General features: G+C 62.0%; 1 protein-coding gene across 3 annotated transcripts in view; it reads left to right on the top strand.

Moving 5' to 3' along the window:
* The window catches only part of CARM1 (coactivator associated arginine methyltransferase 1), a 30,996-nt gene that overhangs the window by 2,747 nt on the left and 3,404 nt on the right, over positions 1 to 24,845 (top strand). For all 3 annotated transcript variants that reach the window (XM_070059129.1, XM_070059130.1, XM_070059128.1), the window contains exons 2-8: positions 13,421 to 13,546; positions 14,047 to 14,153; positions 14,992 to 15,096; positions 19,894 to 20,004; positions 20,103 to 20,280; positions 21,250 to 21,340; positions 21,437 to 21,518. In XM_070059129.1, the coding sequence (XP_069915230.1) occupies positions 13,421 to 13,546; positions 14,047 to 14,153; positions 14,992 to 15,096; positions 19,894 to 20,004; positions 20,103 to 20,280; positions 21,250 to 21,340; positions 21,437 to 21,518 (800 nt within the window). The remainder of the gene's footprint in view (positions 1 to 13,420; positions 13,547 to 14,046; positions 14,154 to 14,991; positions 15,097 to 19,893; positions 20,005 to 20,102; positions 20,281 to 21,249; positions 21,341 to 21,436; positions 21,519 to 24,845) is intronic.

Raw genomic sequence — 24,845 nt, 5'->3', positions numbered from 1 at the left:
CTCTCCGAGGCTCTCAGCTGGCTTTAGAATCCACCCTGAAGCTCGGGGTGACCCCGTTTCCACAGGAGGTGCCGGTCCCGGCTCCAGGGGTTGGGCCTCTCCGGGCCGCGCTGCGTGGGCCGTCTTGTGCCTCGCCATGTTGCTCTCTGTGGGACTTTGTGCCTCGCTTCCTCTCGGTCATTAGACCAGGCTGCGGTCAGGGTACTGTGGCCCAGAGTGAGCACCTGGGGGGGTTGCACCTGCTCCCTAGGGCTGGAGCCAGGCTGGAGCCTGGGGAGAGACGGACTCGCCCTGAGGTGTGACGGTGAGTGTGAGGCCTGGGGCTGCCTACACCCCAGTCTGAGCAGGTCTGGTCTGCCGAGTGGGGGGCACCATCTCACAGTCCCCCCACAGAGGTCCGGAATGGTCCGCCTAGTGGGGGCGTGGCAGCTGGGCGGGCCAAGGTGGAACTGCCTGTCATGCTTGGGGGTGACCAGGCCCCACTGGGTGCTGTTTTGTTTTAAATATTTATTTGAAAGGCAGAGTTGCAGAGGGAGAGGGAGAGACAGAGAGCGTCCAGCCCCTGGTTTGTTCCCCAGTAGCCACCATAGCCTAGATTGGGCCAGGGCAGAGCTAGGAGCTGACCAGGTCTCCCACCAGGGCAGCAGGGGCCCTAGCACTGGGGCTGTTATCCGCTGCTCGCCCAGGTGCCTTAGCGGGGAACTGGATTGGAAGTGGAGCAGCTGGGACTCGAACCAGCGCTCAGCCGGGATGCCGGTGTCCCTGGGCAGCTTTGCCCGCTAAGCCGCTGCCCCGGCTCCTGCTGGGAGCTCTAGGTGTGCGCCCGCTGTGAACTCCCTCCCCTGGCTTCAGCTCCCTCTCCCTGCCCTCCCTGGCTCCTTCCACGGAACACTGTGGCCAAGTAAGAAGACGGCCAGAGTCCTGGCACACCCCTGCCCGCCCGAGGAGGGTGCTGCCTCCCGTGCGTCCAGACCCTTATGAGTTTTTTAAAGATTATTTATTTATTTGAAAGGCATTGCTACAGAGGCAGAGAGAGAGAAAAGAGAGGTCTTCCATCCACTGGTTCACTTCCCAAATGGCTGCAATGGCCAGAGCTGTGCCGATCCAAAACCAGGAGCCAGCAGCTTCTTCCTGGTCTCCCATGTGGGTGCAGGGACCCAAGGACTTGGGCCATCCTCCACTGCTTTCCCAGGCCACAGCAGAGAGCTGGATCGGAAGTGGAGCAGCCGGGACTCGACCCGGCGTCCATATGGGATGCGGGCACCTGGTGCCTCCCGCGGGGCCAGTGGGCCAGGAGCTTCCTGGGGTGCAGGCTGAGGGCCCTGCACTTGGGGTCCAGCTCAGCTGTCCCACCTCCCTGAGCCCATTCCCTGCCCAGTCGCTACCCCCGACAGTGGATCAGTGCCACTTGGGACCCTGGGAACAGTATGCGGGGGCGGGGGGGCAGGGCATCTGGTATGAAGCTCACATTCGGGAAACTGCGTATTCTTCCGGCGACATCATTGGCACGGCACAGGGAAGCGCCGGCTGTCCTGGGGGCGACCCCTTGCCCTGCACCCCTGTTGATGGGCGTGGAAACCCTGGGCCCCATTGCCTTACTTAGGAGGGCAGGGTGACGGCGGCAGGAGGCCCTGTGTCTGCACCCTTGCCCTGCAGGTCACCCCCACCCCCTCCCTGCCTGTGGGGCCACCCTGGCCTTGGTCTGGGAGAGTGGGCAGGGCTCTAAGGAAGCTCCCGAGCTGTAAGGAAGCTTTGGCATGGCTGCCGTGCTTGGACACCGGCCGCCCGCTCCTGGACCGGAGACAGCTTCCGGGGGCTGTGGCCAACACGGGGTGGCCCAGGCTGGCGACGGCGCAGTCCCGGGGGGCTGTGTTGCTCAGCACACGCCAGTCCTCGCCAGGGACTGTGTTGTCCCCGTCTGGAGAGGGTGTCAGTGTCTCGGCGGTAGCTGTCATTTATTGAGCGCCTGCTGTATACTGGCGCTGGCCGACTCCAGCGCTGGGTGTGGGGCCGGCTGGGGTGGTGGGCTGCATTTAAGCAGTGGGGGCTGAGAGACTCTGATCCTTTTGGAGGGTTGCTCAGGGGGGAAAAATGCACCGAGACTCCTGGTGCCAAGTGCAGCGCCGTGGAGGAGCCGGCGGAAGTTTGAGCTGCGCCATCTTGGCTTGTGTGGGTTTGCGCGTGGTGCTCCCACGAGGTCGAGACCCCCCCCCACCCCGCACACAGCTCGGGACTGATCTCCGTCGCTGGGCGGTGAGTGCTGTGCCTGCTGGCTCTCGCCAGAGGATGCTGGGAGCATTGAGACAGGAGGAGGAGGAAGGTGGGAAGCCTGACCCCGGCCACCTGGAGAGGAACCGGAAGCCCCGTCTCTGCCCCTGTCTCTGGCTCAGGCTGGATCACGCCTGCTGGGGGGCAGTGGGGGCCGCCGTGTGTTCCCGCCGGTCCCTACAGCACACCTGTGACCACAGAGGTGAAAGGGCTTGACCAGCCCACGGGACGTGGCCGTCACGTGGCAGGGCTGGCTGCCGGGTGCCCACCTGATGGGCGTTTTAGTGGTTCAGTGAAGGAACGGTAGCAGGATCTGTTTTATCTTTGCCTAGCAGAGAGGCGAAGTAGCCCTGGCTGAAACAAGATGGGCTTTGACTTTTTGTGTCCTCATGTGGGAGTGTGGAGGTTGGCAGGTGCCGGTCCCCGGGGCTGCCGTGGCGTCTGTGGAGTCCTTGTTCCAGGCTCCCTGCCGCATTCCCACGCCGCGATCTTGTCTTCATGGTTCAGTGTGGTTGCTGGGATCCAACCATTGCATCCCACTCTCCAGATTGTAAGATAGAAGAGATAAAGGAGAAAGGGTACAAAGAGCACAGGCCAGGCACGGGGACCATGGCTGTCGACTGGTGCTACCCTCGCGACTCCAGCTGTGTGTGTGTGTGTGGGGGGGGAATCCCGGGAGTCACCTTGGCCGCAGTGGCTCGCACTTGGGTCTGGGTTCTAGAGAGGCCCTGGGGTGGGCACGGCCACCCCCGTGGGGCAGAAGTCCCCTCTGAGGCATGGCAGAGCCAGGGGCAGGCAGGGTCGGTCTGAATCCCACGGCCGCAGCGCCTGCCTCTCGCTCCTGTGGAGAGGTGGCTCCCGCAGCAAAAGCCAGGCAGAGAGACCAGAAGCCCGAGGGAGCTTCCAGACCAAGGCGCGTGATGGGGCGGAGCCGAGGTGTCCCCCCAGGCCGGCGGGGACCAGAGCCCTGCTCAGGGTGGTCAGTGACCCGCAGTGGAGTGCAGCCGGCCTCCGTGTCCACCTCGGGGAAGGGGCGTCTGTCCTGAGCGCACTTTTCTTGTCTTGGTGTCTGGGAGTGCCCTGTGGATGCCTGGGGCAACTGCAGCCTCCGCTATCTTTCTTTTTCTTTTCTTTACTTTTCTCTGTCTCAGAGACGGGACTTGAACCTGCTGGCATCGCAGGTAGAGGCTTCACCTGCTGTGTCACAATGCAGGTCGCACTCCAATATTTTTATATTTTCTATTTTTGAAGTTTTTTTTTAATTTATTTGAAAAAGTTACAGAGAGAGGAGAGGCAGAGAGAGAGAGGTCTTCCATTCGCTGGTTCACTCCCTAATTGACTGCAACAGCTGGAGCAACGGCTGGAGCTGTGCCGATCCGAAGCCAGGAGCTTCTTCCGGGTCTCCCATGTGGGCGTAGGGGCCCAGGGACTTGGGCCATCCTCCACTGCTTTCCCAGGCCACAGCAGAGAGCTGGATCAGAAGTGGAGCAGCCGGGGCTCGAACCGGTGCCCATATGGGATGCTGGTGCTGCAGGCTGGGGCTTTAGCCAACTGTGCCACAGTGCCAACCCCTTAGATTTGTTAAAAATTTCTATTTCTGAGGTTACATTTAAAAAGAAAAGATTTATTTATTAGAAAGAGTTACAGAGAGAGGAGAGGCAGATCTTCTATCTACTGGTTCACAAATGTCCACATCGGCCAGGACTGGGCCAGGCTGAAGCCAGGAGCCAGGATCTGGGTCTCCCATGTGGGTGCAGGGGCCCAAGGGCTCAGGCCCTCCCCCACTGCTCTCCTGGGTGCCTTAGCAGGGAGTCCAAAAACCATGCAGGATCCGGGCTCGCAGTCTGCGGCTTCAACCTGCTGTGCCAAGTACCAACCCCAAGTTGAGAAGTTCGTTGAACCCAGCTTTGCACCGGTGGGAACCCGTCTTGGCCTCATCCTCTCCGTCTTTGGCCCCCAGCCCCTCCCTCAGACAGCTCAGTCCAGGCCCTGGCAGGCCTCAGCCCAGGGCAGCCGTTTGGGAGAGCACCGAGCCTCCTTCCGCTTCGCCCGAGTGCCACGGGTGATCCTGACGGCCCAGCTTAGTGGGCCCTGTGTGAGCAGGGTGCAGCCGGGCAGGAGTGAGCGCCTTCCTGGGGAGACACCTGTGTGTCAGGCCAGGAGGGTGCGGGCTTGCTCAGAGCTGGGATTCTGAGGTCAATCACAGTTTGACTGTTGGTAGAAGAGTCACCGGGTAGTGACCTGCAAGGGGCCTCGGGCTGTCCCTTCCCCTCCCTCGCTGCGGGGCGGGGCGACAGTGGCACTCCCAAGGCGGGCACCCCCAGGGCCGGCGGGTTTCTGTCAGGTGGCACTGGCCAGGAGTGAAGTGTTTGTGCCTGGCAGCCGCAGGCTGAGGGGTGGTGGGTGGGAGAGGTTGGGCCTGGGGCGGGAGCAGGGGGGAAGCCCCCGGAGGGCTGGGTGCAGGGGCTGGCCGTGGTCACAGGAGCAGCCGAAATCCACTGAGCACGTGCCATGGGCCCCTCTTGTGTTAGGAGCCAGGGACGGGTAATGCCCACGGTAAACCCAGTTCTATGTTTGTGGGCCTGGGGGCCCAGAACTCATGGTCCCACAGGGGTCTGGGCTGCAAGGCCTGTGGGTGCTGGTGCGGGAGGCTGGCCAGGGCGCCCCCCCCCCCCCGTTCAGGAGGGGGTGTTAAAGCTGCTCTTAGCAGCTGGGAGGGAGGGAGAGGGTGGGCTCTGCTTGGCCTGCGTCCTGACTCCCCCCTCACCATGCAGGGCTCACAAGCACAGGGAAGACCCCTCTGGGAGGGGAGCCCCCTGGGGTGAGGGCTGGGCTCCAGCTGCCCAGTCGCAGCTTCCCCGTCAGTGCAGGTGCCGGCGGATGCCTGGGCCTGGACCATCCTGGGACCCTCGGCACGAGCCCGTGCAAGACTCAGACTGGAACCTCGCGGGTCTTGGGGAGCTGAGAGAAGGGGCTCCCCGTTGTTGGGGGTGTGGCTTGGGTCAGGGAGAGGCCGTGGCTCCGCCCACCCATGGGCAGCCTTTGACAGCTCTGGTCACCCAAAGCAAGGGTGGGCCCTGTTCCTCCCTCTCCATAGTTTCTGGCTTTTTCTGGGGGGTGGGGTTGGAAACAGATCCAGTCTGGTCTGGGGGGCTCTGTCTCGGCCCCCACCCCCTATTTTATTTCATCATTCTGTCTGTGCCTTTAGAGTGATCCCTTCCCCGGGGCCTTGGCGGGATGCCGGCAGGGCTGTCTGTCTTTAAGGCGGTTGGCAGGCCCCTTGCCAGCTATGTTCCGCTGGCTGCCGTACACTTGTCGGAGTGAGATGGCTCTGGACCGCGCAGCCGTGGCCGGGAAAGACCAGGGCTGACCCAGGCGCTTGTCACGCGAGTAAATGATCAGAGTGGGCTGGGCCATCCTGGAGAAGTTGCCTGGCTTCCTAGTGCTGGAGGGGCTGCAGGCGGAGCCTCCCCGTGTCTGTGCGTGGCCCTGCGGGTGAGCTGGTTTGGGGATGTGGGGCACCTGGCCCTTACTGCCCGCTGCCCGCCCCTCCCAATCGGTGCCTCTCATGGCCCCACGCACACCAAGCGGGCCTTGTCCATGTCCCTCCCTGTCCCAGGCGCTGTACGATCACACTGTCCCGGCCATCACGTCTGTCCAGGAAATGGAGCTGCTGATGGGGGCAGAGGCCCGCGGGAGCCCACATGCCTCCAGGTATCCGGGAGGCTGGTTCCTCCCCCACCCCCACCCAGAGCTGCCAGGGGCTCCCTGGGCTCTGCCGCGCGCCCCCCTCGCATGAGCTGCATCTGGAGGCCAGGCTGCCCTGCTAACTCAAACATCCTGTTTTCTCAGCCGCGACGGGGCCTTTGGGGCCCCGTGGACGCCGTTCCTGCGGCCCTGGGACATCCTGTTTGTCCCAGCTGATGGGCAAAACCTCTTCTGCCAGACGGGCCTGGGCCTCAGCCCCCAGGTGGCGGCTCCCTGCCTCAGCCCCCGCTGCGGGACACCAGCAGCCAGACCCTCGGTGACCCACCAGCCGTCCCACAAGTGGAGTGGGGAGCTCCAGGCCCCAAGCATGGCCCCCACGGCCTTGCTGCCCCATAATCAGAGCTGCCGAGGCCCGGCCGCCGGCGGCGAGTGTGGAGCGAGGGGGCGACCCCTTCTCAGGATCCTCCACTAAGCTCTGAGCTCCCCAGGGCCGGCCCCCGCACATCTGCTGTCCCCTTTGTGGCTCACAAAGCCCTAATTAGCATGGATGGGGACATTTGCATGGACGCACTCCCTCCCGCTTTCCTTTCTTTGTCTCCTCCTCCTGGTCTGGGGGTCGCCATTCTACACCCCTGCAGTAGGGCTCCTGCCCAGGTGCCGCGGATCCCTGAGCCCAGCCCCCACCCCCGCGCTGGGTGCCCCCTTGGCCGGGTGGCGCCCTTGGGAGTCTAGGTGGAGCAGGCGGGCCTGTCTGTGGGGGTGGGCGCGGGAGAGAGGCGGCTGCCCCAGAGGGGCCAGGGCCCCCAGGCCCTCCTCATCCCTGGGTAGCCACTCCTTAGCCTTTCCCCTTCCCTAGGTTCACGTCAACGCCCTGCCCCCAGTCGCTCGCAGGCTCCGGCCTTTCGACTTGCTGGTGAATTGCCGACCCGGGGCCCTGGTGGCTCCTTGTCCTGTTGTCCACTTTAAGAAAAAGGGGCCGGAACACCTGGCCCGTAAGCTGTGCGGCTTTCCGACAGCGCTGACCCCTGCCTGTCACCGGGAACTCGCCCTGCCTGGACTGAGCCAGCTGTGGCCTCGGGTCCAGCATTCTCTCCTGGACTCCCCGCTCCTCTTCCTGGGACCCCGGGCCAGGGTTCCGGTGATGACTGGTACCTGGCAGGGAGAGCAGGGTTTTTGTGGGTGACGGCTGCCAGGGTGCAGGCCCGGGTGCCTTGGGGGCCAGAGGCAGCCTGGCCCTGCCCCGCCCGCCAGCTGCCCCTTCCCAGGCACGCCCACCCAGGCGGGTGTGTGTGTGTGTGTGTGTGTGTGTGTGTGTGCAGGGCTGGGCTCCCTCCTCCAGCTCCGGCCCAGCAGGGGCCCAGGGCAGTCCCTGCTACCTTCCCCCATCCTGCCCGGTCCCAGGGTGGGGGTCGAGTCAGGCCCGTATACTCCCTGGAGGGCCTGGGAGGGCCTTGGGTGGAAATCCCCAGTGCTCTGGAGGGTGGGACCTGCAGAGTCCCCCCCCCCCCAGCCTGTGACCTGGGCTCTTCCAGGCACAAGGGCATCTCCAGCTCGAAGCTATGCACAGTTAAACAATGGGCCGGAGGGTGGAGGGCGCTCCCCTCCCCGAGGCGGCCCTGAGTTCTTTCCTTGTGCACGCCCCGCCCCCTCCCCTGTGCGCCTCTTCCCAGTCCTGTTCCTGGTGCCGGGTCCGCTCAGCCTTGGCTGCCATTGCCTCATTCATTCATTCATTCATTCCCACGCTCATTCCACTGAGTTTAGGTTTTCGCCACTTTGCATTCAAAATTTGTTTTAAAGATTTATTTATTTATTTGAAAGGCAGTGCTACAGAGAGGCAGAGGCAGAGAGAGAGGTCTTCCATCTGCTGGTTCACTCCCCAAATAACCTCCACGCCATAGCTGGGCCAGTCTGAAGCCGGGAGCCAGGAGCTTCTTCCGGGTCTCCCACGTGGGTGCAGGGACCCAAGGACTTGGGCCATCCTCTACCACCCTCCCAAGGCACAGCAGAGAGCTGGATCGGAAGCGGAGCAGCCGGGACTTGAACCAGTGTCCCTATGGGATGCTGGCACTGCAGGCGGTGGCTTTCCCTGCTACGCCACAGCGCCAGCCTCTGTGTTCATTCTGAGGGAGTCTGCGCCGACGCTGGCAGTAGGGCTGGAGGCTCGGGGCCTCTGAAGGGTCGCCCAGCGCTGGTGTCACCCTGCGGCCTGGGGGCGGGGTCGCCTGGAGCCCAGGGTGACCTCTGGGGCCTCAGACAGCCCAGGCTGGGCAGAGTGTGACAGCAGCTGCGCCCAGCAGGCACCAGCTTGGGTTACTGCGGGGCGCGGGGCCAGGCCGCGCCAGGATTCCCGGCTGCCACCCTTGCCAAGCCTCCCGCCACCTCGCAGCAGGGGGCTCCTCCTCTCGCCCACCTTGCAGCCGGGCCCTAGAGGAGTGCAGGCAGGTATGGGGCCGGGCTCCAGGGGCTGGGCTCTGTCATCCCACCCCTCGGGTGTGTCCCAGTCACCAGCTGGTGAGCAGACTAAGGCAGAGGTTGGTGGGATTTGCCTATTACGAGTGGTCGAGTGGTCCCAGAGCCTGATGGGCGGGTGGGCGTGCAGGTGTGGTCAGGTAGGGGCATGAGCTCACAGGGGGCGTGGCGGAGGGTGTGGTCTCCAGCTCAGGAACCTAATCAAATTTATCCTCTCCGCCTGCGTGCATCATTGCTTTGTCCACTGCAGAGGCCAGGGCATGGGATGGGGTCTTTTGTGGTCGGCCCCTCCCCGCTCCTTGTTCTTGGCCCAGGGATGGAGGGGGTGTGACTCCGGGTCTGTCTAGCCTGAGGGGCCAAGGATCCTGCTTCTATGTTTTCTGGAAGCCTGCGGTGGGGAGTGGGGGAGCAGCAGTACTGGGGAGCCTTGCTGTGTGTCCCCTGGATCCATGAGGCCTCCGACGCTCCTGGACCCTGCACCCTGCCTGCCTCTGTCCCTGTGAGCGCTCGCACCTGCCGGGGCCGTGCCGGCAGCCTCCATGCCGTCGGGACTTGCCCAGCAAATGCTGGGGAACCTCCCGGAGGCGGTGGTTCGGAGTCAGGAGAGGGAGCAGGGAGGCCGGCGGCCCTTGGTCTGGGGCTGAGGGAGCGGCCCGGGCCAGCCGGTGTGGGAGCTCTGGGGACGTGGCAGGCAGAGCAGGTGAGACCACAGCAGCTGGGCCCCGCGAGATAACAGGCTGGGCTGCTAACGGGCTGAGGCACAGCCCCTGGGAGCTCAGAGCCCCCTGGGATAAGCCTCCCAGGCCCCAGGGCGTGGTGTGTGGGGTGGCAGGGACAGGGCGAGCAGCACCCTTGCTTGCTTTGTGACCTTGAGCCACAGGTGCCCCCAGCACCTGCCCGGCGGCCAGCAGAGTGGGAAGTGGCCAGTGCCCACCTCTGCACCTGTACACCTGGACGCCTGGCCTTGCAGGGATGTGTCAATAAAGTTTTATTGGCACACGTCCTCGCCAGCTCGCTGCTTCAAGGCAGTATGGAGCCATTGTAGCCTTAAGGGTGGCCGAGAAAGTCGGCCGGGCCCCGCCCTGGGGCGCGCGCTGGTTAGGAGCAGGGACCCTGGAGCCCAGCAGTGCTGTTGCTCTCGCTGTGTGACCTCGAGCAAGAGACTTCTTGACCTCTCTGAGCGAGCCCAGGGGTGCAGACGGTCCCAGGAGTGACGTGAAGGGGGTCGGGCTCTGCCCCGTGGAGCTGGCCCCTGCCTTTGGGTCCCTGAGCCAAGCCCAGGCTCCAGCAGGATGGGGTGCAGTGGGCAGGCAAGAGAGCGGGCCTGGACGGCCGTGGTGTGCGTACTCTGGTGGGGCCTGTGTCGGCTCAGCCGCCCTGGGTCAGCGAGAACCCAGCACAGCTTGCTGGCCAGGGAGCCCCCTCTTCAGCTGCTCCCCCTCTTCTGTCCCCCCACTCCGGGCGTTTTCCCAGAGTCACTGCCCATGTCACTGTGCTCTGGGGACCTGCACGGGGTGGGGTGGGGCTTTCTCCTGCCACCTCCAGAGCTCGACACTAGGGCGGATGCCAGCTTGGGGTCGACCTGAGGTTTACAGATACACAGCACAGGGTCTGTCGGGGGGAGGGGATGGGTGACCACCCCTCCTGGAGGGAGGAGACACCCTCCCCTGGCACCTGTACCCCCCACCCTCAGTCTGGAGCCACGAGGCTGGGTGGCCGCAGGTGACCCCAGGCCGGGGACTGGTCCCCAGGTGTGCACTTACGCATTGGGTCACATAGGTGAGTGGCCTGTGGGGGTGGGGCAGGGGGCTCATGTGTGTGACTGGGGCAGGGGCGCGGGCTGGAGGGCCTCAGGGGCCAGGCCAAGCATCTTGCAAGTGAGAAGGAGGATGGTCCAGCCCGCTGGGTGTTTGACGTGGCAGATCTTTCCCAGGTGTCCCCGGAGACGCCAGGGCGGGCTGGGGGTCTGGCTGGGATGGTGGGGGAGTGCTGGCCCTGCAGGTCAGCTCGCCCCCGGCCCCGGCTGCCGGACACTGCCAGGGGTCACTCGGCCACAGGTGCCGCGGTCGCCTGCCCGGCGCCGGCGTCCTGGTCCCCGTGCCATTGCCCGGGCACGGCGGGCAGCTCAGCCCGGGCAATGTGCTCCCCCACCCCGGGGGGGTGCCCGGGCCAGGCTCCGAGTCTCTGTGCCCCCCCCGGGGGGTGCCCGGGCCAGGCTCCGAGTCTCTGTGCCCCCCCCGGGGGGGTGCCCGGGCCAGGCTCCGAGTCTCTGTGCCCCCCCGGGGGGGTGCCCGGGCCAGGCTCCGAGTCTCTGTGCCCCCCCCCCCGGGGGGGTGCCCGGGCCAGGCTCCGAGTCTCTGTGCCCCCCCCCGGGGGGGTGCCCGGGCCAGGCTCCGAGTCTCTTTCCTGAGCTGCTTGTAGCTGGATCTGGGAGCACCTGGCCCCGGTCCCCTTGGCTGGGCCATGGCCACCCCCACCCCCCAGCCCTCGCTCCTGGCCTGTGGCCGGGGAATACCCGTGCCCCCCATTGGTTCAATCTGATATTGGCAACATTTTTATTCACGTAACCTGATACTGTTGTGCAGCATGGCGGGCGTTCCCAGCGTGGGGGGGGACCCGGCCTCTGGGTCCCCTGGCTAACCATTTCCGCCACCCCGGGCCTGCTCAGCGGCTGCTGCCCGTGTCCGTGCATCTCTGCGTTTCCCAGTTCTGAGTGTTTCGTGGACGTGGACTTGAACGCCCTGGCCGCCTGTCAGTGACGGCAGCGTGGGGGGGGGCTCCCTCTCCCCGCGGGCACCGGCACCTCCCTGGGGATAGGCGCGTGGGCCCCCACCCTGCCTTCACCCAGGCAGAGATGGGCGTGCCTCCTCCCCTTGCTCCTTTTTTAGCTTTACTTATTTATTTATTTAAAAGGCAGCGTGACCGTGTGAGGGAGGGACAGACAGACAGACAGACAGACTCAGCTTCTACCTGCAGGTTCATGCCCCTTGGGCTAACAACTGGGGCTGGGCCCGGCTGAGGCCCGCAGCCCGGAACTCCATCCCGGTCCATCCCCAAGCCCTGGGGCCCCCACCTGCTGCCTCCCGGGGCATTAAAGTAGTAGGGAGCCGGCAGCCACCGGGCCACACCTCGTCCTGTCTTTTCTTCTTGAGGCACAAAAGGTTTGAAATCTGATGAAGTCCAGTTTGTGACTTTTTCCTTCATGATGCGTGCCTAGGCGTTGTGTCTGGGGATCCACTATAAAATCCCAGGTCCCCCATTTACCCTGCATGCTCTTCTCCTAAGAACATTCACGTTTTAGCTGTTCGGTTTGGGCCATCAGTCGCTTTGGGTTTTGGTTTACTATTAATGCACTGGCCACTGTACCAGCATAGCTCATGTTGAAATTGGGAAATATGAATCCTCCAGCCTTGCTGTTTTTTGTTTTTGTTTTTTTGAAGGTGTAATTGATTGGCTGGTGCTGTGGTGTGGTGGGCTAAACTGCCACCTTACCAGCACCCCATATGGATACCAGTTTGTGTCCCGGCTGCTCCTCTTGCAGTCCAGCTCGCTGCTAATGAACCTGGGAAAGCAGCAGAGGATGACCCAAGTGCTTAGGGCCCTGCACCCACGTGGGAGACCCGGATGGAGCTCCTGGCTCCTGGCTCTGGCCCAGCTCTGGCCATTGTGGCCGTCTGGGGAGTGAACCAGAGGATGGAAGACCTTTCTGTCTCTTCGTGTGTCTGCCTGTAACTCTACCTCTCAAATAAATAAATAAATAAAAATTTTAAAAACCAAATTTATTTGAAAAGAAGAAAGAGAGAGAGAGCGCGTTCTTCCATCTACTGGTTCATCGCCCAAATGCCCACAGCAGCAGGGCAGGGCTGGGCTGAAGCCAGGCGCTCCCTGGGGGTCCCCAGGTGTGTGTCAGGGGCCCAAGTACTCGGTCCATTGCTGCTGTTTGCTCCGGCGTTGGCGGCGGCGGCGGCGTTGGCAGGGAGCTGGCTGGGAGGCAGAGCAGCGGGGGGGCTGGAATCGCACTCTCCTAGGGGATTCTGCTGTGGCAGGTGGCGGCTGGGCCCTCCTGGGCTGTGCTGGCAGCTGGAAGCATGGAAACAGTGTTACTGCTGCTCTGTAGGCGCTGGCCTCCGGCAGGGCTGCGGTTTCTAGAGCCAGCTGCTGGAAGTCACTTTCACCATCTCCACCAGTGTCTTTTTTTTTTTTTTTTTAACATAAATTTGGAGTAGGACCAGGTTTTGCCCATAACATCTTTTTTTTTTGTTAAATTTATTTTTATTTTATTTTTTAAGCGATTTATTTATTTGAAAGGCATGATGAGAGAGAGGGAGGGAGGGAGGGAGGGAGGGAGATCTTTCATCTGCTGGTTCACTCCTCAGATGGCTCTAATGGCTGGAGCTGGGCTGTTCTGAAGCCAGGAGCCAGGAGCTTCTTCTGGGTCTCCCATGTGGGTGCAGGGGCCCAAGCACTCGGGCCAGTTTCTGCTGCTTTCCCAGGCGCTTTAGCAGGGAGTTGGATCAGAAGTGGAGCAGCCAGGACTCAAACCTACGCCCTATGGGCATAGGTGGCAGTGGCTTTACCTGCTATGTTACAACACCACCCCCACATGCGTGTTCTAAGGATGGGGGCATTGGTCTAAAGACCCCAGTGTCATGGTCACGTTGAAATCACTGAAGCGGCTGAGACTCCAGCCCTCGCAGCCCCCACTCGTCTCCCCAGCCTGTCCCCAGCCTGTCCCTAGCCTGTGGGCCGGGTGGCCTCTGTCGGCCGCCCTGGAGGAGCGCCCACCACCGTCCGGGTTGAGATGAGGCTCGCTGTGTCTCCAAGCCTGCTCCGTGACCTGCCTCCGGCTTGTGCTGGTGCCCAGGGAGACTCGGGTGTGCTGAGCGGGATGTGGAGGGACACGGGCAGGGGGAGTGCGGTGGGGGGTGTGGGGCGGCCGACGGGGGGGCCCCGCTCACGCAGCCTGTTCCCACAGATGAAGACGTGTGTGTGTTCAAGTGCTCGGTGTCGCGGGACACGGAGTGCAGCCGCGTGGGCAAGCAGTCTTTCATCATCACCCTGGGCTGCAACAGTGTCCTCATCCAGTTCGCCACTCCCAGCGGTAGGTGGCCCCGCCCCCCCCATCTCCCTCTGAGTCCCCCGGGCGGGTGGCAGGGACCTAAGAACCTGAGCCATCACCCTGCCGGGGCTGCACCAGCAGGGACTGGGAGCAGAGGAGGGGCTCCCAGCTAGACGCGTCCACAGGGAGCTCAACCCGCCGCCCCACAGCGCCAGCCCAATGTGACCCCGGCTCTGTGCCCCTCTGTGTCCACCGGGATTCCCTGCTCCCCTGGCGCTGGACATTGAGGGCTGCTCTCGTGTCCCCTGCCACGCACAGAGCTGCTCGGTGGACGGCGCTGGGTGCCACGGGTCTGAGCCCGGGCTCAGTGGTGCCCCTGGGTGCGCCCCTGGACACCTGTCCCCACCCAGCATGTGGGTCACCCCAGCACGGCTACCCTTCCTGTATTTGAAACCTGAATACGGATTGGGGTGAAAGCGATCTCCAGTCACGCTGGTGCAAAGCGCGCGGCCCGCCGTGACCCCCGCCCCTCCCCCTTGCAGATTTCTGCTCCTTCTACAACATCCTGAAGACCTGCCGGGGCCACACCCTGGAGCGGTCTGTGTTCAGCGAGCGGACGGAGGAGTCCTCGGCCGTTCAGTATTTCCAGGTGGGTGGGTGCCCGCCCTGTGGCCCGGGGCCGCCGCTCGCCCGGGAGGCTGTGCCGCACAGGGCAGGCCCACCTGGGTTCCCATCCTGGCTCTGCCCCTGCTGGCTCGTGGCCGTGGGCAAGTGTCCTCCTCCGCCTGGTGGGCCTCAGTTTTCCTCATCTGTGCAGTGGAGCCGCGGGTGCCGGCCCCAGGGAGTTGCTGGGAGGATCTGAGTGCAGGTGCCGCGCAGGCGCCCGGGCGTTTTTGGTCATGGTAGAGCAGTGGCGAGGTGCCGAGCCTTTGCTGCGCGCCTGGCACCCGTCTGAGCGCCTTCTGTGCCCAGAAGCGCTTGGGGCCTCCCAACAAGTCTAGGAGGTAAGTGCTGTCATTGTCCCGTTTTTCAGATGAGAAAGCTGAGGCTCAGAGAGGTTAAGTGACTTGCTCCAAGTCACCCATCTATTGTGCCACAGAGCCAAGCTGGGAAGCCAGGTCTGCCTGCGGCCAAAGCCTGTGGCCCTGCTCCGGCGCCACGCTGCCTCCCGACTGCCCGGCGTCTTGCAGACAGACGCCGTCCTCAGCTCCGGGGCGCTCTTCCATCCGCTCCTGCTCTTCTCTTGGGGCCCCTGCGTGGGGCAGGTGGCCCCCCATGCCAGAGCCCCGCCTGGGGCACACCCCGAGTTCTCCTCTGGGGGCGGGGCTGGGGTGCTGCCGGGTCCACACGGCACCCAGCTGGGGCCATCCTGCTCCCTGTCTGCAGGGAGCCAGCAGGTTCGAGCCGGCTCGGGGCGGGGGCGTGGCCTCCGAGGGGAGGTGGCAGGGCCGGCGCGAGCCCTGTGCCATGGCGCGTCTCTGTTCCAGTTTTACGGCTACCTGTCCCAGCAGCAGAACATGATGCAGGACTACGTGCGGACGGGCACCTACCAGCGCGCCATCCTGCAGAACCATGCCGACTTCAAGGATAAGGCAAGCTGGGCCCGGCACTGCGCGGGGGTGGGGGGTAGGGACGGAGAGGCCAAGACAGAGGTGTCCTACATGCTGGTCCACCCCCCAGATGCCCGCAGTGAGTCAGGGCTGGGCCAAGTCGAGGCCAGGACCCCGGAACTCTTCCCTGTCTCCCAGGTGGGTGGCAGGGACCCAAGTACGTGGGTGCGCGTTGGCAGGGAGCTGGAATCGGAAGCAGAGCTGACATGGCCCCAGGCACTCCAGTACAGGCTGCAGTTGTCCCAAGTCCCCACCCCCTCCCTTTTTTTAAGATTTATTTATTTATTTGAAAGAGTATACAAGAAAAGGAGAGAGGTCTTCCATCTACTGGTTCACTCCCCAATTGGCTGCAACGGCCAGAGCTGCACCGATCTGAAGCCGGGAGCTCCTTCTGGGTCTCCCACACAGGTGCAGGGGCCCAAGGACTTGGGCCATCTTCTACTGCTTTCCCAGGCCACAGCAGAGAGCTGGATGGGAAGTGGAGAAGCTGGGACTCGAACGTGCGCCTGTATGGGATGCCGGCGCTGCAGGCAGTGGCTTTACCCGCTACACCACAGCGCCGGCCCCCAAGTCCCTTCTTAACCGCTGCACCAAACACCAGTGCCTGCTCATTGATTTCTATCTTAAAGTATGGGGGGATCGCAAAAGCAGAGGACTGAACATAAACGGGTGCTCCCTAATGTTAGTGGAGTAAAGGAATTAAAAGAAAAGTTCAGGGGCCAGCATTGTGCAGTGAGTTAGTCTGCTTTTGACACTGACGTCCCATACTGGCGCCGGTTTGAGTCCCGGCTGCTCCGCTTCCGATCCAGCTCTCTGCTGTGGCCTGGGAAAGCAGCAAAGATGGTCCAGGTGCTTGGGCCCCTGCACCTGCCTGGAAGACCTGATAGAGGTCCCGGCTCCTGGTTTTCGGTAGCCATTTGGAGAGTAAACCAGGGGATGAAAGATTCTCTCTCTCTCTGTAACTGTTTTTTTTTTTTTTTCAAATAAGTAAATAAATATTAAAAAGAGAGAGAGAGAGCGAGCAGGAGCCCAAGGACTTGGGCCATCTTCCACTGCTTTCCCATTCCATAGCAGAGAGCTGGATGGGAAGTGGAGCAGCCGGGAATCGAACTGGTTCCCCCATGGGATGCCAGCACCACAGGCAGCGGCTTTACCCACTATGCCACAGTGCCGGCCCCCTCTCTTTCTGTTTGTCTGTCTATCTGTCTGTCTCTCTCTGCAACTCTGTCTTTCAAATAAATAATCAGATCTTTAACAAAGCAAGTTTATTTGGTGCAAAAAAAAAATTCTGACTCCCACGCCTCGTGTTCCTGTGATTTCCGTGTCCCCGAGCTTTCTGTGGTCTGAGGGGTATCAGCTGCACCCCGTGTGCTCCACGGGTGACACGAGCCGCCAGATGTCACTTCCGCACGTGGCCATCGGCAGGGGCTTTGGGATTTAGGCCCTGAGCCTGTGAGCCGGGTGCCAGAACACCAGGCTCTCTCCCGGCGGTGCCTCGGGACATCGGTCGGCTCCTATGTGACCGTGACCGAGGGGTCCTCCTCTTCCACTCCCCGGCAGACACCTGTTAGAAACAAACTATGCGTGAGTTTCAGAACATTGTGCACCCAAATAAGCTGAGCTTCGCCTCCCCTTTCCCACGAACTATTTCAAGGGGCCGCGTTTTTAAAGTGCGCAACATGACGTTTTGTCCATTTTTACTTCTTTGAAAGACAGAGTGACCGAGAGCCATCTCCCACTTACTGGGTCACTCCCCCAGGGCAAGGACCAGGGCAGAGCCGGAGCCAGGGACTTCCTCGTTGCGTGTCTTACATAAAGTGAAGTGGGGTGTGCACGCTTTGACGCAGAGAGATGCCGCGTGGGGCCTGCGTTCTTTTGTCACTGCTGCTTCTAGTCCAGACCCTGCCCACGTGCACCCTGGGAGACAGCAGGGAGGGCCCAGGTGCTTGGGTCTCTGCCACCCCCCTGGGAGACCTGGGTGGAGATCTTGGCTCCTGGCCTTGTCCTGGCCCAGTCCCAGCCGTTGTGGGCATTTGGGAGTGCAGCAGTGTGTGGGGACATCTCTGGTCCTTGCCTTTTAAATAAAATAAGTAAAAGTTAAGGTGAAATAGTATTTGTTTGAAACCTGTGTACATTCTCTCCCACATACTTTATTTTTTTTTTAAGATTCATTTATTTACTTGAAAGTCAGAGTTACATAGAGAAAGAGGGAGAGAGAGAGAGAGAGAGGTCTTCCATCCGCTGGTTCACTCCCCTATTGGCTTCAATGGCTGGAGCTGCGCCGATCCGAAGCCAGGAGCCAGGAGCTTCCTCCTGGTCTCCCACGTGGGTGCAGGGGCCCAAGCACCTGGGCCATCTACTGCTTTCCCAGGCCACAGCAGAGAGCTGGATCGGAACTGGAGCAGCCGGGACTCAAACGGGCTCCCATATGGGATGCTGGCACTGAAGGTGGCAGCTTTACCCATTACGCCACAGCGCCGGCCCCGTCTCCCATATACTTTAAAAATTTATTTATTTATATTTGAAAGGCAGAGTCGCAGAGAGGGAGGGAGGGTGAGAGAGAGGCGGGTAGGATGAGGGAGAGATGGAGATCTTCCATGGCCTGGTTCCTTCCCACGTGGCCCCAGTGGCCAGGGCTGGGCCAGGCTGCATCCAGGAGCCTGGGGCTTTGGCTGCTGTCCCGTGTGCACCCGCGGTGAGCTGTCTCAGAAGCAGAGCAGCGGAGACGCATGGGAAGCTGGCCTTGCTGATAGGGGCTGAACCCAGAGCACCACGGCGCCAGCCCCTGCCATACACTGCCAGTCGTCCCTGCGTGGCGTGCAGCATCTAAGCCGATGTTAGTGCTGGGTCCGTGGTTGCCACACTGGATTGCTGGGCCCGGGAATAATGACAAGAAAAGAACTCCTGGGGCCGGTGCTGTGGCATAGCAGGTAAAGCAGCTGCCTGCGGTACTGGCATCCCATACGGGCGCTGGTTTGAAACTCAGCTGCTCCACTTCCCATCCAGCTCTCTGCTGTGGCCTGGGAAGGCAGTGGAAGATGGCCCAAGGCCTTGGGCCCCTGCACCCATGTGGGAGACCTGGAAGAAGCTCCTGGCTCCTGGCTCCGGATCAGTGCAGCTCCAGCCTTTGTGGGCATCTGGGGAGTGAACCAGCGGGTGGAAGACCTCTCTCTCTCTCTCTCTGCCCCTCCTCTCTCTGTGTAACTATGACTTTCAAGTAAAAATAAATAAATCTTAAAAAAAGAGAAAAAAGAAAAGAACTCCCGACATGTGCAGTACACCCGCAGTTTTTAAAAGATTTGTTCATTTCTTTGAAAGGCAGAGTGACAGAGAGCGCGCGAGAGCGAGCTTCCATCCGCTGGTTCACTCCCCAGATGGCTGCCACGGCCAGGGCTGAACCAGGCCGAAGCCAGGAGCCGGGAGCTCCGCCTGGTGTTCTTGTGTGGCTCTGGGGCCATCTCCTGCGGCCTTTCGAGGCATTTAGCAGGGAGCTGGATCGGAACCGGAGCAGCCGGACCTCTAACCAGCACACTGATGGGATGCTGGAGTCGAGAGCAGCCACTTAGCCTGCAATTGATTTTTTTCCCCTCTTATTTTTGATCCGTGCTGGATCGAGTCCGTGGATGCGGGACCCTGGGGACAGAGGCTGCGTGTACCGTAATTCTGGTCAGTTTCCCAGCTCCTTTGAAAGGCTCTGTAATAGCACCAAATACCAGGTGATTAAAGGAGCAGCACGGAGCACGCACATTTACACGTGGGAACGCGCTCCCTTCGCGCCCATTCCCGGCATCGGACTCCTAACCTGTCCCCTCTCGGTTTGCGTCCACTGGCTTACTCCTTGGATGCCTGCACTGGCCGGGGTGCTGAAGCCAGGGCTGGGAACAGAGTCTCCCGGGTGGGGGGCAGGGGCCTGAGTCCTTGAGCCATCACTACTGCCTCCCAGGGCGCGCCTTATCGGGAAGCTGGGGTCAGGAGCTGGAGCCGGGACTTGAACCCAGGCCCCTGGATGTTTTCCTTTGCAAGGCTAAATGCCCACCCCTGGTTCCCCTCTTGCATCAGATGGAAGCTCACGTGGGGGCTCCGCTCGTGCATCTAAGTGGATGTGCCTTGTCTGCGCTTGGCGCCTGCCCCCTGGCGTTGCTTGGGCCTGGGGTCCTGGGGCAGCCGCTGTGAGCCGGGCTGGGCCACCGCACTGCCTCCTGGCTGCCGCTCCCAGCCTCGCTGCAGCAGGGCCGGGGGCCCTCCCAGCTCTCCGGGAGACACACCCCTTTCCCGGTGTGTGCAGGGCTCTGGGGGCACCCGAGGACGCCCCCCAGCAGCTCCCTGCATTGGGTGCTCTGGGTGCTGCCAGCTGCCGTGCCCAGAGCTGCCTATGGAAGCCCCCACAGGCACCCCCAGAAATGTCCTCGTTCTACTCAGACAGAAGCAATCGCACAGATCCAGCATGTAGAGTGTCAAGGTCACGGGCAGCCCTGGGAGGTGCCCCACAGAGCTTGGGAGCCTCACCTGTCCCAGCTGCCCCGCCTCTCAGGGCGTGGTCAGCACACAGCCTGGAGGTGCCTCCCTGTGTCCCACCTTTCGCCCCTCCCCCGGGCCCTTTCTCCCCAGAGGGTCGCTCGTCGCCTAGACCCAGAGTGGGGTGAAAGGCAGGCGTCCAGCACGGGCCGGGGGCAGCTGGGGTGTAGCTCCCAGGGCCGCCCGTGCCCAGCCCCCGCCTCCGAGCAGGGGCAGGTGCGCTCCCACGCTCAGGTCTGACGCCCGCCCGGCCTCCTCCCTCAGATTGTACTGGACGTCGGCTGTGGCTCCGGGATCCTGTCGTTCTTTGCCGCCCAAGCGGGAGCCAGGAAGATCTATGCGGTGGAGGCCAGCACCATGGCCCAGCACGCTGAGGTCGGTGCCCGCTGGTCCTGGCTGGGTGGACGGGGGCGAGGGGGGAGCATGGTGAAGAGGGGCGCCCTGAGCTCCGTGTCCGCCCGCCCCGCCCGCAGGTGTTGGTGAAGAGCAACAACCTGACCGACCGCATCGTGGTCATCCCCGGCAAGGTGGAGGAGGTCTCACTCCCCGAGCAGGTGGACATCATCGTGTCCGAGCCCATGGGCTACATGCTCTTCAACGAGCGCATGCTGGAGAGCTACCTGCACGCCAAGAAGTACCTGCGGCCGGGCGGTGAGCGCCCTGCGCACCGGGAGCACCGCGGGCCTGTGCCGCGGGCTGGGACAGGGCCCTGGGCCCGGGGGGTGGGCCGGCGTGCCGGCGTGCGCCGCAGGGGGCCGCTGCCCGCGAGCCCGTGTGTCGCCTCCTGTCTGCGCCCCTGGCCCGGGTCTTTGTGCCTCCGGGTAGGTGGGCAGCTGTCACCACAGTCTGTGTGGCCCCAGGAGTCCCCGGTGTCGGGGACTGGCAGCTACGCCGGGCTGTGCCGGCAGCACCCACCCGGTGGGACTAACATGGTGGCGGCTGTGTCCCGAGTCCCAGCCGGCTCTGCTGCACTCGGCATGGGTGCTAGGGCTGCCCTCCTTGTGGGACTGAGGTCGGCTGGGAGTCCGGCCCAGCTCAGCTCTTCCACGGGGTCCCCCACAGCGCCCCCTACCGCAGGGCAGGAAGCCCTGCATGTGGCCTGGGAGCCCCGGGCCAGGCATTTCCGGTCCAGTGCAGCCCTGCTGTGTGCAGCTAAGGGAGAGCCCCCTGCCCCCCACCACGGGCGCCTGGGCCTCCTTCCTGCGCAGGGACGGGCGGGGGAGGCCCACATCTGGAGGCCAGGTGCTCCCCGCGAGCAGCCAGTGCCTCTGGAACCGCAGCTCTTGCCGCTGCTGGCCCGCGCGCCTCTGGTGGGGGAGGGGCCCGCTCCTGCTTCCAGAGCGGGGTGGGGGGCTACGGCTTGACACCTCACGGCCCGTGTTCTCAGCAGAAGCCCCGACAGCACCGGCGGAGCCCGGGGCTCGCCCTGTCCGGAGCCGCGTGCTCCCCTGTGGGGCTGCCCCCAGCCCTAGTCCCGGGACATGGGACAGCCCCCTGCCCCGACCTCACATGGTGCCGCAGGTGCCACGGGTGGGCGCAGAGAGGTGACTGAGCGGCCAGGCAGGCCCCTTGGCCGTGCTGACGGCCCCCCACCCCCCCCCCCCCCCCGCCCCGCTGCAGGCAACATGTTCCCCACCATCGGCGACGTCCACCTGGCGCCCTTCACGGATGAGCAGCTCTACATGGAACAGTTCACCAAGGCCAACTTCTGGTGAGGGCGCGGGAGGGGGGCGCGGGGGCGGGGCCGGGCCGCCCTGCCCGCCCCCTCCCTGCTGCGGGTGACCTTGCGGCCTGGGGGCCTTCGCAGGTACCAGCCATCCTTCCATGGAGTGGACCTGTCGGCCCTCCGAGGCGCCGCGGTGGACGAGTACTTCCGGCAGCCCGTGGTGGTGAGTAGCGCGCCCTATCCTCTGGCGGGGACGGCAGGGGCTTCCTCCACTGGGTCACTCCCAAGGCACTCCCCAGATGGCCACAGCAGCCAGGGCAGGGCCAGGCTGAAGCCAGGAGCCAGGAGCTCCATCCGGGTCTCCCACGAGGGTGCAGGGGCCCAAGCACTGGGTCCATCCTCCTCTGCTTTCCTGGGTGCATTAGCAGGGAGCTGGATGGGAAGTGGAGCAGCCGGGACTCGAACCGGCATCCATATGGGATGCTGGCTGTCCGCGGGTAGTGGCTTTACCTGCCATGCCACAGTGCCGGTCCCCAGGATATTTAAATTAATATACAGACCCGAGGCTCAAAACTCAGATGAGCGTGAAAGGGGAAGGCCTCCCCACCCCGATCCAGACACTGTTCCCCTGCCTAAAAGCATTATAGAGGTTTCCCACCGATGTGTGTATATTAGGATTCTCTCTCCCTCCTTCCCTCTCTCCCTCCCTCCCTCTCTCTCTCTGATATACATATTTCTTCCATCTGCTGGTTCACTCCCCGTGTGGCCACAACAGTTGTGGCTGGGCCAGGTGAAGCCTGGAGCCTGGAGCTCCATCCAGGTCTCCCATGAGGGTGCAGAGGCCGAAGCCCTTGGGCCACCTTCTGCTGCATTCCCAGGAGCACTAGCAGTAGCTGGGTTGCAAGTGGAGCAGCCGGGGCTCAAAACCGGCGCCACATGGGATGCTGGCGATGCAGGCAGCAGCTTGACCTGACTTGCGGCCGGCTGTGCAGGCCTCAGGATGTGACATTGTACCCATAGCCAGAATCCTGTTCTGCCTGAGTCCCTCGGCAGGCAGGGAGACGTGCAGGATGGCAGTCCCGTGGAGTTTGCCGGGAATTCCCCGAGTCCAGCTGGTCGTCTGCCTGGGTCATGGTCTGTGGCACTGCAAAGCAGGTGTCTCATCTCCTGCCACGGGCAGTGTCACATGAGTGTCACACGTCTCTGTTCATCACGGTGGTCATATTCTCCCCTCTGCCTTCCCTAGGTTATTAATTACTGGCTTGTTTTTCTGTCTCATTACATGACAGTTTTTGCTTTATTGATTTTGACACTGTGTTATTAGGTGCATACAGGCGTAGGGTTTTAAAGCTTCCTGTTGGATTCCCTTCGACAATGTGAGGTATCTCTAATAGTACTTCTCACCTTGAGGTCTTATTTTTTCTTTTCTTTTTTTTTTTTTAAGATTTATTTATTTATTTGAAAGTCAGAGTTACACACAGAGAGAAGGAGAGGCAGAGAGAGAGAGAGGTGTCTTCGATCTGCTGGTTTACTCCCCAGTTGGCTGTAATGGCCAGAGCTGTGCTGAACTGAAGCCAGGAGCTCCATCTGGGTCTCCCACACAGGTGCAGGGGCCAAGGACTGGGGCCATCTTCTACTGCTTTCCCAGGCCACAGCAGAGAGCTGAATCAGAAGTGGAGCAGCCTGGACTTGAACCAGCGCCCATATGGGATGCGGGCACTACAGGGGGTGGCTTTACCCGCTATGCCACAGCACCGGCCCAAGGTCTTTTTTTTTTTTTTGCCAGGCAGAGTTAGAGAGAGACAGAGAGAAAGGTCTTCCTTCCATTGGTTCACTCCCCTAATGGCCACCACAGCACTGCACCGATCCGAAGCCAGGAGCTTCCTCCCAGTGTCCCATGCGGGTGCAGGGCCCAAGCACTCGGGCCATCCTCCACTGCACTCCCAGGCCACAGAAGAGAGCCAGCCTGGAAGAGGGGCAACAGGGACAGAATGCGGCGCCACGACCGGGACTAGAACCCGGGGTGCCAGCGCCGCAGGCGGAGGATTAGCCTAGTGAGCCGCGGCGCCCGCCCCGAGGTCTTATTTTTTTTTTCCTGAAAGCAGTTCAGCTCTGTGGCTTTGGTTAACAGATCTCTATCCATCCTTCCACTTTCAACCTGTTTTTGTCTTCAAAAGGCTTGTTTGCTCTGTGCCGCATGTAAATTAGGGTTTGTTTTTTCTTAACTCGTGTCTATTACAATATTTAGATCACCTGCATTTAATGTAACTCCAGGTCTGATTGGACACAAACTTGTCATCTTACAGCATTTCTATTTATCCTGTTATTCTGTTGTAAAGAAGTTGAGGGAGGGGCCGGCGCCGCGGCTCACTGGGCTAATCCTCCGCCTGCGGCGCCGGCACACCGGGTTCTAGTCCCGGTTGGGGCACCGGATTCTGTCCCGGTTGCCCCTCTTCCAGGCCAGCTCTCTGCTGTGGCCCCGGAGTGCAGTGGAGGATGGCCCAAGTGCTTGGGCTCCTGCATCGCACGGGAAATCCAAAAGAAGCTCCTCTTTCTCTCTCTGCCTCTCTGTCACTCTACCTTTTAAATGATGATTCTTTTTAAAAATTTATTAACTTTTTGGAAAGGCAGAGGGAGAGAAGAGATCAATCTCTCTATCCATCTTCCATCTGCTGGTGCACTTCCCCAGATTCCTTCAATACCAAAGGCTGAGCCAAGCTGAAAAGCCCAGAGCCAGGGACTCCATCCAGGTTTCCGTGTGGGTCCCGAATCTCCAGGAAGCTGGATCGGAAGCAGAACTGGGGGCTGGCACCATGTCTCATGTGGTTAATCCTCCGCCTGTGGTGCTGGCATCCCATATGGGCGCCGGGTTCGAGTCCCAGTTGCTCCTCTTGCAGTACAGCTCTCTGCTGTGGCCCGGGAGTGCAGTGGAGGATGGCCCAAGTGCTTGGGCCCTGTACCTGCATGGGAGACCAGGAGGAAGCACCTGGCTCCTGGCTTTGGATCAGCGCAGCGTGCCGGCCGTTGTGGCCATTTTGGGGGTGAACCAATGGGAGGAAGACCTTTCTGTCTCTCTCTCACTGTCTAACTCTGCCTAATTAAAAAAAAAAAAAAAAAAAAAAAAAAAAAAAAAAAAAGCAGAACTGGGACTCAACCCCAGGCACTCTGGTAGCGGGACACACGCATCCCAGTTCGGCTTAACTTACTGTGCCACAGCGCCTGCCCACACGTCTGCCTTTTTTTTTTTTTTAAGGATTTATTTATGTATTTGAAAGGTGGAGTTGTAGAAAGGGGGGGAGAGACAGAGAGCTTCCGTCTTCTGGTTCACTTCCCAGATGGCTGCAACAGCCAGGATGTAGCCAGAGCTGCTTCCAGGTCTCCCGCGTGGGTGGCCGTGACCCAGCACCAGGCCATCCTCTACTGCTTTTCCCAGGCCATCAGCGGGGAGCTGGATCGGAAGTGGAGTAGCGGGCAAAGGAACTGGCCCCACATGGGGTGGCGGCGTCACAGGCGGTGGCCTAACCCAAAAGTGCCTGCAGAGGGCACAGCT

Source organism: Oryctolagus cuniculus, chromosome 16 (genome assembly GCF_964237555.1).
Source record: "Oryctolagus cuniculus chromosome 16, mOryCun1.1, whole genome shotgun sequence".
NCBI lineage: Eukaryota > Metazoa > Chordata > Mammalia > Lagomorpha > Leporidae > Oryctolagus > Oryctolagus cuniculus.
Note: the sequence above shows the minus strand (reverse complement) of the source record. Positions and strands in the feature narration are given on the sequence as shown.